Here is a 17,370-nt window from a genome sequence, read left to right as displayed (position 1 = left end):
TTGAACATACCCAACTGTTTCATATTATTTTTGTATTTCTGATTGGTCTTCATCTTACTGTTTGCATTCCTAAATATCTTCGTTATATTTTTTGTATTTATATATAATCGTCTTCATTTTTTTAAAAATTCTTAATCGTCTTAATTTGTATTGCCTAATTGCCTTAAAATGGCCATGACAGGTAACTAGGGACTTCAAAATCTAGTTTTTTACAATTTAAAAAGTTTTCTCGTTATTTGGATTTTTTAAAATCTGCTCCGCACCATTGCTTTCTATTGATGAATATCCTTTGAAGAGTCTGAATAAGTTCCGGACTAATGAAACTGAAAAGAAGAAATTCATTCTAGAGTTTAGTTGATCATTTACCCCAGATATCATCATATACATTATACAGATATATTTCATAGCTATCTGCGTCTATAGGAGCATAGATCTAAAATGTTGGTACTACAGTTTTATATTATTATATTGATACTCCAGCAAGGGATGAGTTTTGCTGATTTGAAGAACAGGGTTGAGTTGAGTTCTGTGTTTATCTCAAGTATAGAGAGCAGACTGGAGGAGGAGAGCAAGATAGTCTCCGCTATTGAGATGGTTAAAACTATTACACAATATTCTGCAGGATTCATGACCAACCTGGAGCAGGAATATTCTCCGGACATTCTGGGCAATATATCGGACAGTATAAATCTACACCTGGAGGACCTGGTTCTCAAGCTTGGGTTTGAACAGGAGTTTGAATGCTCCGGAGAAACTGCAATCTTTTCAGAATCCGGACTTGAAGCTCCAGCACAAAATATAACTGAGCAGTTGACTAGAGAGGATTCAGAAGATATTCCTGGAGTATATGAACCTTGTCATCATATTGATCAGAGATTAACCGGGACGGATCTTTCTGGAGGAAGGATTGCAGAGATACAAGTTCAAACTCCAGAGCAATGTCAAGGTGAATGTGTGGAGGCCCCTGATTGTAATTACTTCTTGTTCTTCTCCATGAACCACTACCAACCCTGGAAACGAGGAACCTGCAGACTTCTGGCTCTTAAAGGAGAATACGAACCGGCTCCTGGGCATATTTCAGGACCTAGAAACTGTTCAACAAGTGCAAAAACATTATCTTTCAAAACAAATCTGATTGAAATGTTAAAAACAACTCTAAGAAACGTGCTTTCCATTGAATGTCGGAGACGAACCATGTTTGCTAGTAGAATCAACAACCTGGAGATACTTCTGGACTCTCTCCTTGAGGTATACTGCTCCGAGTTATCCCTGAGCCCTGAGACTGAGGCTGGAGAATGGACGAGCAGGTTGAAAAGAGGAATAGAGAAACTTATGAGGAGCCAGGGACTGGAAGAGAAGGATTTTATCCCTGAATACCAACCCTGGCAGCAAGATAAACTTGAAATGTTTACAGAAACCTTTATATCTAAGTGTGAACCTATCCGTGACCAACTGCAGGAGAAGATCTAAATCAATCAAGGAATAGTAATGTAGGCTCACAGAAAGGAACCAACCACTACTTTACTATCTCATTTTATACCAATAAATAAATGTTTCTAAATTTTGAATTTTACATCTGTTAAGCATATGTTTTTGATAAAAAGATTTTTGATGTGTATGCCTTTTTAAAATATAAGTTAAAATTAAATAATAAATACAAAGAAACCTATGATGGTAAAGATGAAACTTCATTAACGCCATCATTTAGCTAAAATTATCTTTTGTGTAATCAAATATTCTGTAAATAAAAAGGGGTTTTTAGGGGAATTGGTAGTATTTTCGAAGCATACTTTTTAATTTTGATTATGTCTGGAAGAATTAAAACATGGTATTCTATAGGTCCTTTTTAAACATGTTTCAGAAATAACAATTTTTTGATGACCTAAAAACACAAAAATACCCACTTCGTGAACTTATATTTACATATAGATTATTTTTACTTATAAAGGTCAGGATGTACCAAAGTTATTTTCCTTCGACATTTGAAAACAAGCATTTTTCTTTACCAAACCTTTCAGAAAATCATTAAAATACGAAACTGAAGGCAGAGGACCAAATCTAACAAACAGATTGTCATATGTAAAAAGTCTTTTCCCAAATTTTGAAAATAACGCTGTATGTAACAAGAACAACTCAGGGAGGATAGAGGAAGCATGATTAAACTCAAGGGGGATGGTTTCGAATACAAGGGCGGAAGTAGATTTAAACACAAGAATGGAGGGGGGGGGGATATTACAAGTGTTTGGTAAAGGGAGTAGATTTATTTACAAGGGGGTGGAAGGGGGAGGGTAAACACAAGGGTTGGGGGAGAGGGAGGGATTTAAACGCAAGAGTTGGGTCCTTGGGGTAGATTTATTCTCAGGGGTTGTCAAGAGGGGAGGGTAAACACAAGGATGGGGGAGGGGGATAAACACAAGGGTCGGGTCGAGGGGGTAGATTTGAACACAAGGGTGGTAAAGAGAGAGCATGCAGTTATTAAACACAAGGATGGTGGTAGGGGGATGAACTAAACACAAGGGTGTAGGGACTAGGGAGGGAGAAGGTTTAAACTCAAAGTGAATAAACACAAGGGATAGGAACGGAGTATGGCTAAATTCAAGAAAGGTTTTTGAACACAAGGGATGGAGGGAAGGAGCAAGTTGAGAACGGGGCGTTTTCACTTTACAGGGTTTCAACTTCAGAAGAATCTGCCCCATCTATGATGATAATCTTATAAGATTGTCACCTAACTCTAAAACCATGATCTTATTAGATTTTCACCTAACTCTAAAACCATCATCTTATCAGGTTTTTGGGGTTAAAGTTTAAATACTAGGGGAAGGAGGTTTCAACACAAGGGCTTCAATATAAGAAAGGTGGGTTGAACACATGTTTGGTGGGCAGTTTAAATTTCCTATAATGTAAAGGGAGGCATTTCCTTTCTCGTTTTGTAACACGGGACAGGACGGTTGCTTTAAACTCCGGAGACCCTCACCTGAACTTTTCTCCGTTCTAGACATATAGAGCTAGATTCTAGTTTTTATCTTCTATGTGCTTGGATCAATCAAGGTTAGAATGATCCGTAAAAAAAATCTAGAAAAGGGGTAAATGGAGTGGGGGATACAGGCATTATTTGATTTAGGTTTGTTTGGGATTTCCCTTTTATAAGAGATTGGTTCGTGGGGAAGGATTGAACCTCTGAATCCTCGGAGCTCTACTCCACCTAGCTCCAGCCTTCTAGGCCTACACACCCAACCCCGCCAATCAATATCAGGCGTAGTTAGTCCTACACTTCACCTCCTACCCTGTGTACCCCCCGGAGTAAGGTTGGGACGCGCAACTCCGCTCTCCCAGTGAACCCGTCCCGTCCTACAGGTGGAATTATACCTACCTAGAGTAATCTTACAGTGTAACAGTTAGTTTCAAACGTCATCTGGTCAAAGTGAACTCAAGCTACTCAAGCTACTGTGTGTAAGGTGTTAAGGGATGAATATACACCCCAAAGAAAAAAATTGAAAAAGGTAAAATTTGATCATTTTCTCTGAACAAATTGAAAGCTTTGAATTGTCATTTTTGTCTCATAAAAAAAGTTTAACTAATAAGCTGTTCTAATTAGATTGTATATTTACATATATAATACATATGCACTGATTATACCATATGATGTTTCAAAATAAATCTAAATTATTTGTTTTAGAAAATAGATTTGTATAATAAGTAGATACTAGATATATCCTTAGTCTGTAGAATTAGTAGAGTAGGTTAGAGCGGAGACTGCTGAATCGACAAATCTGTAGAATATTCAATATCTCCCCCTTTCTTGTCACACTATTAATTAGAAATATTTCTACAGAACCTCGCCCGCCCCACCACACACCCTAATACTCCCTTATCATCATAAACCTACACGTCCTTGCCTATAGTTCTAATTCAGACCCGGAGAAAATTTGGATTAAAGAAAACTCGTTGAATTGTTGACTAAGAAAGTTTACAGTTCGTGTTTTGTGTAATAATAAGACTGTAGTTAACTTGTGAAGGTGTGTTGTACTGTTTATTCTCATTAATCAATTATATATCACTAGAAAGGCAGAAAGAAAAAACATATTTCTAAACAGTAAAAGCAAGATTCATATTTTATTATTTTTAAACATCATCAAAAGCAATATAATAATATCTAGATAAATAATTGATAGCATTGAATTTTACAAAACTAAGAATGTGCCAAAAGTATACTGTATTCAATAATTTTATTTGTAGTGTAGTTACTGTAGTTACTTTTTTATGCAAAATATTATTTGTTCATTTAGTTAACGTAAAAATATTAATGAATAATAGTCATAAAAGCTATTTCAAATTTTTTTTCAAGTAGGATTCATATTCTTGTAAAATTAAGATTAAAGAATTGAGTCATTGCCACAAACAATGAATTTTCAATCCTTAAAATATCAAAGGTTTACACTGTCAGGTTGCAAAGATATAGGGATTAGAACATTTAAGGTTGTGGCAAGGACTCAATTCCTTAAAAAAACGGAAAGACGATTTTCGACTTAACTCAAAGATGTGATTGTAACATAAACATAAAAAGTATGAGGCCTTGAAAAAAAATTGCACATTGAAATAATTGAAATATGGAGGTTGCAAAGATGTAGGGATAAAAAAATATAAGTTTGTGGCAAAAACTTCATTGCTTTCTTACACTTTTTTCTAATATATTCTACAAGCCATCGGTTTAAAATATTAGATAACTCGCCTTCATACATTTTTTATATTTAGGTCAAATGTTGGCGGATAACTCCGCCAGAGAGCAGAAGGAGGCGGAGAGACGAGGCGGAGTTTTTAAACCTACCGGAGCTGGGAAAAGAAAAGGACAGAACCCCGTGAAACAGATGGTTGGGGATCAAATACCCTTAGATCTTAGTCTCAGATCCTCGGAAAGTGATGTGCAGACCAAAAAGGTGATTTTATCCGTTCCTAACTATAGGAAGATCTCGAGTTTTCAATGTGAGAACGAATATATGAAAGAGGAGAAGAATGAAGTTACCATAACTCCGGTGATCAAGACTGAACCCGCCCTGGATAAGAACTGCAATGAGATGAATATGGGAAGCACGATCATGCAGAGGTTATTATCCAACCATCCTCAGTCCCTCCTTGCTCTTCAGCATTTCAAGCAGGCGTCCCTTCTTCTCCAGGAGCAGAATCTACCTGAGGAGACAGAGATGCATCATTCTCTCTGGAGCAGTCTCGTCTCGTCCTCTCTCACTGGAGATGTTATCTGTGATGACAAGAAGAAAATACATCGTTGTGATTTCTCCGGGTGTGACAAAGTGTACACCAAGAGTTCTCATCTCAAAGCTCATAAAAGGTAATTTAAATTTTGCAATAGGTTCGTCCTTCAACCCTACTCACAGTGCAATCTGTCACTGGGTGCTATTTTCACTTGATTTTACAACCTTAGTTTTTACTTTAGGATAATCACACTTTCTATATATATATATATATAATACACATAACGAGAATGTGCAGCCTAAAAAAGTTTAAATATGTATGCAGTATTTCAGGGTGCAATTTAGAATAGTGGCAAAATATTTCAAGTTATTACGTTTAAGATTAAAGAGAAATGGGTTCAGGAGAGGAAATAAATGAACCAGGAGTTCTAAAGAACAATAACAAGGGGTTTAAAAAGGGAATCATATGATTGGAAAAAAACGAAATAAGGTTTTATTTGGACGAATATGAAGAATTAAAAGACGGAACTAGATTTTCCAAAGGCCAATATAAATGAAACCAAGGTTTTATAAATAATAAATCCATTGGTTTTTAATCAATAGAACCATTGGTTTTCAAAGAAAAGAACCATTAGTTTATAAATAATAGAACCATTGGTTTTCAAATAACAGAACCATTGGTTTATAAATGATAAAACCATTGGTTTATAAATGATAAAACCATTGGTTTATAAAGAAGATAACTATTGCTTTTTAACAAAGAGAACCATTGGTTTATAAATAATTTAACCATTGGTTTTTAAATAATAGAAACATTGTATTATAATTTTAAAATCATTGGTTTATAAAAAAGAGAACCTTTGCTTTGTAAATAGTAGAACCATTGGTTTAAAAATGATAAAACCATTGGTTTAAAAATGATAAAACCATTGGTTTAAAAAGAAGAGAACCTTTCTTTTATAAATAAAAGAACTATTGGTTTATAAATAATAGAACCATTGGATTATAAATAATAGAACCATTGGATTATAAGTAAAAGAACCATATATTGGTTTTTAAATGATAGAACCATTGGGTTTTGAAGAACATAACCATTGGGTTTTAAAGAACAGAACCATTGGGTTTTGAAGAACAGAACCATTGGTTTATAAATAATAAAACCATCGGTTTTATAAGACCAGAACCTTTGCTTTTAAATAATAGAACCATTGGTTTATTAAAACCAGTACCTTTGGGTTTTGAAGAACAGAACCATTGGGTTTTGAAGAACAGAACCATTGGTTTATAAATAATAAAACCATCGGATTGGTTTATTAAAACCAGTACCTTTGCTTTTAAATAATAGAACCATTGGTTTATTAAAACCAGTACCTTTGTTTTATAAAAATGGAACCATTGGAATATAAAAAAACTGGTGTTGACCAGGTTTTAAAAAGATACTGTTTTCAGTATTAAAACAAGACTTATCTAACAAAGAGACTCTTAAGAAGTTTTCATGAATATATAAACCAGTATTAATTTAATTAATCTCAAGCTATATTGACAACCATAGGATTGTTTTTGTTAAATACAGAGCTTTTGAGAAATTGGAGTGTTCTCCAATGTGAACTATTTGACAGTGTTGGATCTGATATTAGAATTATTTCTTATTGTTACGAAGGAAATAAATTCTTATCAAAGAGTTTCGGTTTGCACAATCTGTCGCAGAAACCCTAGGTTTGCACTTGTAAAGGTTGCAATTTCAGAAATTTGCGATGTCATGATAATATTTGAAAATTTTCATCTTTTTAACTTTTTATTAAAATAAAAGATTTATTTTACAGGTTCTTAATAAGACAATGGAGGAATTTCATTACATCTGAAAACTTACTATATCGAATACTCAATATATTAGGAACAGATATTTCATATTTTATAATCAACATTAGGAACAGATATTTCATATTTCATACTTAACATTAGGAACGCATATTTCATATTTCACACTTAAAGTGATTGTAAAGGAAAAATGAAAGGGGGTAAAGGCGGAAACCTGAGCATTTTAGGAGTTGATCGAGACCTTTAACAGTTCTATCTGATATTCCTGTCTCGAGGAAATTGAAATAAAACTGTGTCAAATTTATACGAAAATTTATATATATAAAATTTTGTATAAAATCGTAGGTTTAGCAGATCATATACAGCAAATACGTAAACAATCTGAAAACGACGTTATCCCAGAGAAGCATAATAAACATAGGTTTGCTCCCATCATTATTTGAATGACAATGGTACTGCACTGTCATTGGTAGGAGTTCTGGTCACGTGATACGGACGGATAAACAATATTATCAATTATATCTATTAAATATAATATATTATTAATAAAATTCAAATAATAATAGGGAGCAAACCTTAGTTTTGCAGGCTCCTCAGGGATATCGTCGTTTTCTGGTTGGTTACGTATTTGCTGAATATGATCACATGCCACTTTAAATATGGTTGGTTACTTGAAATTACGTTTAGAGCCAGGTGGTTCAGGTGGTTCAGGTGGTTCCAAGATTTCTCCAAAGAATTTCATCTTCAGCTTGACACGTTCTGATAACAGTTGGGTTCATTTTATACTCCAGATTGATCGGTGGAGAGAAAGTGCAATCCTAACCCTGGAACTTTAATCGAATCAGTATTTAAAGGGTCTGTAAGGGGTAATTTTAAGTAAACCTGAAATCAAAGATGGCAATGACTCACAGCAGTACCCTTATGCTTTGTCTGATCAAGTATGCATCAGATATCAGATATACATAATTTTGAAAGCTAATTATTTCAATTGTAGTTTCACTACAAAAATGATTTGCGCATTTCTATTGCAGGGAATAATGTTTGATTAATTTGAGATAAAAACTTTTAAATCTAGAAAAACGAAAATATTTTTAACATATTTGATCAGAAAAATGTATAAAGGATATTATTGTTAATCTAATAGTGTCATCTATGCCTGGAAGGGCACTTGAAATTACGCTTACTGTCCCTTTAAGGGAACTTATCTCATCTCTGAAACCTTAATCTTAACAGGTTTTCACTTTACAGGGTTTCAACTTCAGAAGAATCTGCCCCATCTATGATGATAATCTTATAAGATTGTCACCTAACTCTAAAACCATGATCTTATAAGGTTTTCACTAAATTCTAAAACCATGATCTTATAAGGTTTTCACCTAACTCTAAAACCATGATCTTATAAGGTTTTTACCTAACTCTAAAACCATGATCTTATTAGGTTTTCACCTAACTCTAAAACCATCATCTTATCAGGTTTTTACCTAACTCTAAAACTATGATCTTATAAGGTTTTCACTTAACTCTAAAACCATGATCTTATAAGGTTTTTACCTAACTCTAAAACCATGATCTTATCAGGTTTTCACCTAACTCTAAAACCATGATCTTATTAGGTTTTCACCTAACTCTAAAACCATGATCTTATAAGGTTTTTACCTAACTCTAAAACCATGATCTTATAAGGTCTTCACCTAACTCTAAAACCATGATCTTATCAGGTTTTTACCTAACTCTAAAACTATGATCTTATCAGGTTTTCACCTAACTCTAAAACCATGATCTTAGAGGGTTTTCAATAAGGTTACAAAGATATAGGGATTAGAATTTGAATTTGTGCAAAAACTCAATTCCTTTACCTATATTACAGAGACTTACATACATATTTGTGTTAAGGACCCACACTGGAGAGAAACCATATGAATGTAGTTGGGTTGGATGCGGTTGGAAGTTTGCAAGATCAGATGAGTTGACCAGACATTATAGAAAACATACAGGTAAAATGATACAAAGATAAGTAAATTAAGATAAGTTTATGACCCCAAATAATATTTCTCCTAAAAGTCGTTTTTATTATTGATATTGAAATGGATACTAAATGACAATTTTTGAAAGAATAAAATCGTGATGTTTTTCCTAAAACTCAACTATGCGATTTGAGAAACTGTTAAAGACAGAAAGATAGTGAGTTAGTGAGATAGATAACATTTTCTTTTGCCAGCAAAGTTAGTAGACGATAGTTTGAGAATTAGATTCTTATCTTTGTAAATAGGGGGGGGGAGTTGGCAAGTGTTATGATAATATTTTATCCTGAATAAGTGTTTCATATCAGCCAAAAATTACGTGTCATATCTTTATCCTCGTCTTATCTTGATCACACTTTACAAATTTAATATAAAAAGAGTTTACGATAAGTCTCAATCCGTCACAAAGTAAATTACGATAAAAAACAGGTTTCGTCTAAATTGTTATGCATTTGGATTTTTTCTATTGAATATTCGGATTTATTTCTTATAGCATATTAATTGCTCTTTAGACAATGTTTATTTTCATTTAGTAACCTTACTTATTTTTAAAAGGCTTTTTAGAATAGATGGGGATTTCATTAAACAGAAAATTGAGGAGTCACGCCTGTTTTTTCGTCTTAAAATCGGTTAGGAAAAGATACGGGGAGCGAATACACATTTAAATCTAGTTCTATGCTTTAATTTGGGGAGGAATTAAGTTTTTGCCACAAACTCAAATTTTCTAATATCTTTCCAATCTGATGATGTAAACCTACCTTTGATATTTCAAGCTTAGTCTACATATTTCATCTGACAGAATTCATAGTTTTAAATAAGAAAGGTCACCGTGTTGAAAATATATAGGGGTTAGAAAATCCAAGTTTGTGGCAAAAACTCAGTTCCTTTATTCCTAATTGACTGGGATTTAGTTAAGCAAATAGCAGGGTTAAAATTTGTGAAATATTAAATGTTGCCTTGAGATAAAACTCTTCTTTTATTTGAATTTGCTGTTTTAGGTCAGAAACCGTTTAAATGTCATCTGTGTACAAGACAGTTTTCTAGATCCGACCATCTCTCCCTTCATATGAAGCGTCATTAGTACCCGCAGCATGGTTTAAACCTTTCTCAGGGAACTTTATACGAGCTGTAGGAAGAGCTTGAGACTATAGTCGAACCTAAACCTGAACCTGAACCAGAACCAGTGCAATAAAATGAAGTCAATGCAACCTCACTATTAAAACCTATCTTTAATCCCAAACCATTTCATTTGGTTAGGGTCACATTTAGCTGTGCATTCATATACTTTATACATTTTGATGTTGAACAATGTAATGTGAAGATTGTATATGTAGTTTATCTAAATGGGTACATGGCATCAAAAACGTATCCTGCACACACATGATCCAGATTTTATAATATAATCCTAAATTTGTTAAAGTTCCTTATACACTAGAAATCCTGAATATAAATCATAATACGTATTTTTTACAAAGTCCACGATCGTACATTTTTCAAATATGTTATGTCAACTTCATTTGAACGGATGTTGCAAAATAGTTTGTGCAAACTTCACAGTATCAATTTTGCAATTCCTATTAACAAGATACCGTAAACATAGAACTTTAAATGGTGGGAAACTTAGAATTTTATTTCCCAAGTGTAGAATCAGTCTCATGTAAATCCATCCTATCTTCATGGAATACAACTTTCCCGCATTCCTAAACTGTAAACCGTATCCTGTTCAGTTCCTGCTCTCTAACCTGTTTAGTTCCTGCTCTCTAACCTGTTTAGTTCCTACTCTCTAACCTGTTTAGTTCCTGCTCTCTAACCTGTTTAGTTCCTAACTCTCTAACCTGTTTAGTTCCTGCTCTCTAACCTGTTTAGTTCCTAATCTCTAACCTGTTTAGTTCCTCATCTCTACTATGTTTAGTTCCTACTCTTTAACCTGTTGAGTTCCTACTCTCTAACCTGTTTACTTCCTACTCTCTAACTTGTTTAGTTCCTACTCTCTAACCTGTTTATTTCCTACTCTCTGAGTCTCTAACCTGTTTAGTTCCTACTCTCAAACCTGTTTATTTCCTACTCTTTAACCTGTTTAGTTCCTACTCTCTTACCTGTTTAGTTCCTACTCTCTAACCTGTTCAGTTCCTACTCTCTAACCTGTTTAGTTCCTACTCTCTTACCTGCTTAGTTCCTACTCTCTACCCTGTTTAGTACTCACTCTATACCCTAGTTTCTACTCTTTAACCTGCTTAGTTCCTACTATCTACCCTGTTTAGTTCCTACACTCTAACCTGTTTAGTTCCTACTCTATATCCTGTTTATTTCCTACTCTCTAACCTGTTGAGTTCCTACTCTCTAACCTGTTTACTTCCTACTCTCTAACTTGTTTAGTTCCTACTCTCTAACCTGTTTAGTTGCTCATCTCTAACCTGTTTAGTTCCTCATCTCTACTCTGTTTAGTTCCTACTCTTTAACCTGTTTAGTTCCTACTCTTTAACCTGTTTAGTTCCTAATCTCTAACCTGTTTAGTTCCTACTCTCTACCCTGTTTAGTTCCTACTCTCTAGCCTGTTTGTTTCCTACTCTCTACCCTGTTTAGTTCCTACTCTCTAGCCTGTTTCTTTCCTACTCTATAACCTGCTTAGTTCCTACTCCCTAACTGCCATCTTATCCATTCATTACGTGTCCTCTGACATGACCTGTCCTGACCAGACCTTTGACCTTCCGTGACCTATAAACATGAATCCGTTGAGCTGTATCATGCGTTTTATATTTCAGAATTTTTCTTTTGATTTTTATGGTGTGTACTATTATACATGTACTCTAGCTTACCAAACTTGATGTTGTTAATTGTATTTAACTGTAACGGTTAGTTTCTTGTTTACAGTTTGTTTATGTACACTTTGTTTATATTTATCCCTGATATTTACCCGAAGGGATACGGTTACAAAACAGCATTTGGACTACAGAAAAGATTTTATTAATTGTATTTTTAAGAAAAGATTTTTTACAAAATTTGATAATAAAAATTTTCATTTCGAATTTCACAGACGATCGAATACTTGAAAAATTGCACATTTGCAGAAAATTCATTTCTACCAAACAACTGCAAGATTTTTAAGGATTAATTCGTGGATTTTCATCTTTTCTTGCTCGGTTTAAAGCTGTGAGTTTAAATATGGGAACATTGTTAGTAAACAAACAAACACGTTTTGTATTCAGACTGCTGTCACGTGATTTTTAGAATTTGTATGTTTAGACTCAATGTGATATAGATTTAGAAAATTTAATTGTGAATAATGAACATTGAATACGGCCTAAATTATCATAAAACATCTCCTAATAATATTATTAAGAAACCTTTTAAACAAGTTTCGTCTTGTTTTTCGAAAAACATTAACCTCAAAGAAATGATAAATTATCACTTGAAATTCAAACTTATTTTTCATCATTGATAATATTTGAAATTTACCAGAACACGTCAGACTAAAAGTCCACGGATTTTAATTTTTTTTCAGAAATATAAAAAAATCTTCTTTCAATTTGGTTAAAGCTTATATTATTTAGATGCATGGTCCTTAGAGCTTAGTCTCACGATAAAAACAAACATAAAACTGGTTTTATGTTTGTTTTTATCGTGTGCTTAAGCTTGCCACCTGCTAGGCTGTTTTCTAGGCCATCAATCCATCCTTGTAGAAATTATAATTTAGAACATCCAAGAATATTGTCAAGAAACAATTGTAATCAATCCATAATACAATTTACTACCATATGACGTCATGTTTATCCTTAATTTTACGTCATTGGTGCAGGGTATTTCGGATTTTTAGAATTCATTTTGATTTTATACAACTGTTAAGAAAAGTTAATCACATATATCATTTTAAACAGCTCCTTAGTTTCAAATTTCAGAACATTGTGTTTTTTTTTTATTTTTATGAATTGATTTAAATGACGTTAGGATTAGGGCAGTCCGAACCAAATGGATAAATTTGAAAAGAAATCTAATTTTCATTTTTGTACATATACTTACATAACTCAAATATCCTGGCTTAGCATACATATGTGATTTTCTTTTTTATTGAGACTGTCCATAATCGCTCAGATATTAGCTTAAACTGATAGATAACTTTACACGTCCATTTCTGTAGAGCATGTTTAGATAAACTTAGTTCCGCGGCATCCTAAACATCCAGTCCATTTAGAACTGTCATGGCGGACTTTTAGCTACTGTAGATATGTAACCGGTTCTAGAACCGCGTAGTTTCAATGGAACACGCATGCGAATCTTAGGATGAGATTTACGTACAAAATTGTACCATATGTACATATGATCAGTAGTCTTTGTAGTACCAAAAAGTACATGATTTATAGTGGAGAACAGGTTCCTACTGGTTTTTAAATGTTCATGTACATTATTAGTACATTAATATAATGTAAAGCGTGGTACTGTAATGTAAATTGTACACTTACAGTACAGTACACACGGTCTATTTGAAATGTGATAGGCTAAACCTGTGTGTTGTAAACTAGAACATGTATTTAGAAATTGTTATATAGATAATAAAATATTGAAATGCGTTATTTCTTTATTAAACATTTAGTTTTTTGATTTTTGTGCTGTCAAATTAAAAGTCTTTTTGGATTTAGATTGTTCATTGTCATAAAATATTTCGTATTTTCAATATATTCTGAATCTTAAAGTCAAGAATCAAATTGCTTTTTGTTGGGTGACTTTTGAGTTAGCATATTTTTATCATAAAGTTGAAATTAACTTGTATTTAATTTCTGCTTTGTGGAAAAGCTTATTGTATCTAGAAATTAACATATTTTATCACATCGTGAACAAAGATTTCACAAAATTACTTTTCGACATGTTTTTTTATTTAGATTTTTGCTATAAATATTTTACCCTTCAGTTGTTTTAGAAAACATTTTTTTCCAAAAACTTAAAAACAATGGGAACCAAAATAATAGTATTTTTTTTTTGGAGCCAAATAAATAGTTGTTATGGATCTCTCTTTATTATATTGCAAACCCATTCTTTAACATGACCTTTAAACAACCAACAAAAATGGAATATATATATTAAAACAATTTCCAATAGTTTGTCTTTTTTAAATCGCTCTATATTAATATAAACACAAAATAAAATTGTTTATATTTTACATTTTTGAATTCTACAGGTTGTGACAATTGAGAACACATATCAATGATTTTTATTCATGATCATTTTATGCTTACTTAAGCTCTGCTAAAATTGAGCTCCATTCTTCTGAGAACAGGCTCGTCCACTTCTAGTGCTCGGCACCTTAGGTGATGAACAGCCTTCTTTACATCTTCTGATTCAAAGGACTCCACAGTTGGTTTCAGGTCGTCATAATCTGTATGAGGAACCCTTATAAGCTCTGCTAATGGAGTGGTTAAAAAATAAGCTTTACAGCTGGGTCTAGGGTAGTGCATTTAGCAGTGTTAAGAAGGGTTCCTCATACAGATATTACCAACATGAAACGAACTGCGGGGCACTTGGAGTCCTTTGCAGAGTCTCTTGAATCAGAAGATTTAAAGAAAACTGTTCATCACCTCCGGCGCCAAGCACTATAGCCTGTTCTTAGATGAATTGAGCTCAATTTCAGCAGAGCTTGAGCAAGATCAAAGTGATTATAAATGAAGATCATAAATACGTTTTTTCAAATGTCCCAACCTGTAGAATTCAAAAATAAAAGATTCAAACAATTTAACTTTGTGCTGATATTAATAAAGAGTTATTCAAAAAAGACAAGCCATTTAGAAAGACACTGTATAATGTAACCCTTTTAAACAAATGATTAAATCTTAATCTCATATTATGCATCCTTATGTACTTTCCTTGGACAAATTCATTCTGCAGAAGAGAAAAATATGGCCAAGAGTTATCCCGTCATGAAATAGAAAAAGAACAATATTTTTACCACTCTATTTTTCATGTTTTTTATAAACAACTTACACTAGAACGTGGCGCAAACAATTCTTCACTTACACTTTTGTGAACAAATTTTGCAATTTTTTTATAAGCTACAGATCTAAAATTTTATTATAAAATCTCTTGAAACCATTATTATAACATTTGTACATGTTAATATTTGTCAAAAATAAAAATTCATTTTTTTCCGACTTACTTTTTGAGCTTTTTTAAACCCTCCCTAGCACCCTCACCCTAACCATTAAAGTTAGAGGTCTATTTTTTTAATAAGCTGGCCTTGAAAATTATGACTATGGACATCAATCACACTCCCCTATCTCAACTCTAAGGGCAAAATCATATGAGGGGGGGGGGTGGAACCTATATTAGTCAAAAATAGCCCAATCGCCATAGGTTTAAAGGTTTCGTTCTTTTATTGATGGTATACCTTCGTTGCAAAACATAATCTTAGAAAATACGTCGATTTTTCTATCAATCTGTTAGTTATTTCGAAATTACTTCTAAAAGTTCTATATTACGTAAAAACGTCAGGGTTTCTTCAATCAGAGTTATAAGTATACGTCTGACTCGCACGAAACTAAAATTATCTTTAAGAAATATAGAAAGTTCAGATAAAATCAAAAAGAACAATTGAGTATAATCAGCGCGCACAAACCGTTCTCTAGTTTTTCAACAATTATACTATACAGATTTTCTCTTTAACATATATGTACATGGAAGCATAATTAATGGTGTTCGTTTAAAAATTCAAAACAATTAGTTTTACAACAAAAAATGTCAAAATGTTGCAATATTTATGTTTAATATATTCTTATCAGCTAAAGTTTACCTTTACTTCATACTTACCTGGAATTATCCCGTATATTGGAACATATATAACTATTAAGGTAGGAATAAGAGTCAAGGTAAATATCGGGTCGGTCTCATTAGTTGGTGAATAATTTTCATGACAGTGTAGGATGAAGATTTCTGTAATATGAATAATAACAACTCAAGATACAAAAGTGTAAATTGCGATTAAAAAAGTTATTGAAATTATGCATCAATAATTGAAACTTGATGGTCTTCGAAGTATCGTAACTTGGTTTTACTTTACACCAACCTGCACTTCCTCTTGATCTAGCTCTGGTAATTTTGCAAAGCTGTTGCGCTTGCTTTCATCTTTAGTCTGTCAATATTGGCAATTTTGGCATTAGCAATAACCGGGATGAGTAAGCGATGTTTTGCATAAAATTTTAAATTTTATTGTTTGCATCGGATTTTAGGTATAAATAAATTGAAGTCTGGCAAAAATTTTCAAAAATATTTTTGGAGCATTGCAAAAAACTACGAAACCAATTTTTTTTGAAAAAATTATGTTTTTGAAAAATTTGATGGGAAAATACTTTTTATTTCAGGTTTTCCAAAAAAACAAATTCTATAATTCTAGAAAAGGTTCGCGCAGTTCTTTTTTTTACGGATATTTTGTATATCTCATTCATATATTGATGAATCTTTATAAAATTTGTGGATAATAATGAAATAAAAACCTCCAAAAAAAGGTTTACAGAAATTTCATCTTTTCAAAAAATATTATATGTTGCAGTATATTTGTGCAGTTTATACAAATTTTAATTTATGACGAATAATTAGATTCAAATATGGATATTATACACAAGTATAGATATAAAAGTTGATAAATAAAATGGAGAAAAAATATGAAACATAATTATAAATATAAAAACGAACGAATAAACAGAAATAGACAAATTGTCAAAAATTCAAAAAATACGAAAAGAAATGTTTTTAAAATTTTTCTGTTTAATTAAACAAAATCTCTATTTCTTACGTCAAATTTATTGTTTTCCATAAAATAGGTTAGAATTACAGTGAGAACCAGTAAACTGTGGAATAGGAAGACGACATTAACGTCATACTAAAATGAACTTTATGTTGTCTTATGTTCCTTGGACAATTAAGAGTCAAAACGTTAGTCTTATAGGTGTAGCACTAGCAGTGTAGCAGAGTATAGTATGTATACTACAGATCGTATAGGTAGCACTAGCAGTGTAGCAGAGTATAATACAAATATATATAGGTGTAGCATATGCAGTGTAGCAGAGTAAGATATATAGGTGTAGCACTAGCAGTGTTGCAGAGTATACTTCAGATATAGGTGTAGCACTAGCAGTGAAGCAGAGTATACTACCGATTATAGGTGTACAGCACTGCAAGAAGAGTCAGGGGCGTATCCAAGATTTATTTCTTTTCTATAGGGAGGGGGAGGGCCCAGATTTTTTTCTTTTCTATAGGGAGGGGGAGGGCCCAGTTGGGCCCTCCCGTGGACACTATTGTTTTTACTCAGGGGCGGATTCGAGGTTTTCTTTCCCTTGTGCTAT

At 32.9% G+C, this 17,370-nt stretch overlaps 1 protein-coding gene across 2 annotated transcripts; it reads left to right on the top strand.

The window, feature by feature from the left end:
• The first annotated feature begins 3,237 nt into the window (after positions 1-3,237).
• Positions 3,238-13,614, top strand: LOC111704570 (zinc finger protein 22). 2 transcript variants are annotated; one of them, XM_023476850.1, is made up of 4 exons: positions 3,238-3,500; positions 4,753-5,344; positions 8,919-9,019; positions 10,045-13,614. In XM_023476850.1, the coding sequence occupies exons 2-4, from the start codon at positions 4,758-4,760 to the stop codon at positions 10,125-10,127; spliced, it is 771 nt and encodes a 256-aa protein (XP_023332618.1). In that variant the 5' UTR covers positions 3,238-3,500; positions 4,753-4,757; the 3' UTR covers positions 10,128-13,614. The 2 variants fall into 2 exon arrangements, with proteins under 2 accessions (XP_023332618.1, XP_023332619.1); XM_023476851.1 differs by lacking the exon at positions 3,238-3,500 and adding an exon at positions 3,771-4,016.
• Positions 13,615-17,370: the final 3,756 nt, after the last annotated feature.

This window comes from Eurytemora carolleeae, unplaced genomic scaffold (genome assembly GCF_000591075.1).
Source record: "Eurytemora carolleeae unplaced genomic scaffold, Eaff_2.0 scaffold570, whole genome shotgun sequence".
Lineage (NCBI taxonomy): Eukaryota > Metazoa > Arthropoda > Copepoda > Calanoida > Temoridae > Eurytemora > Eurytemora carolleeae.
This window is presented reverse-complemented; position numbering and strand designations above follow the sequence as displayed.

What these genes read in the sequence shown, in the direction of transcription:
- LOC111704570 (XM_023476850.1), top strand. Translation starts at nt 4,758, where the DNA reads ATGTTGGCGGATAACTCCGCCAGAGAGCAGAAGGAGGCGGAGAGACGA. An exon ending in CATCTCAAAGCTCATAAAAG is followed by an intron (nt 5,345 to 8,918) that starts GTAATTTAAATT and finishes ATTTGTGTTAAG; the next exon opens with GACCCACACTGGAGAGAAAC. An exon ending in ACATTATAGAAAACATACAG is followed by an intron (nt 9,020 to 10,044) that starts GTAAAATGATAC and finishes TTGCTGTTTTAG; the next exon opens with GTCAGAAACCGTTTAAATGT.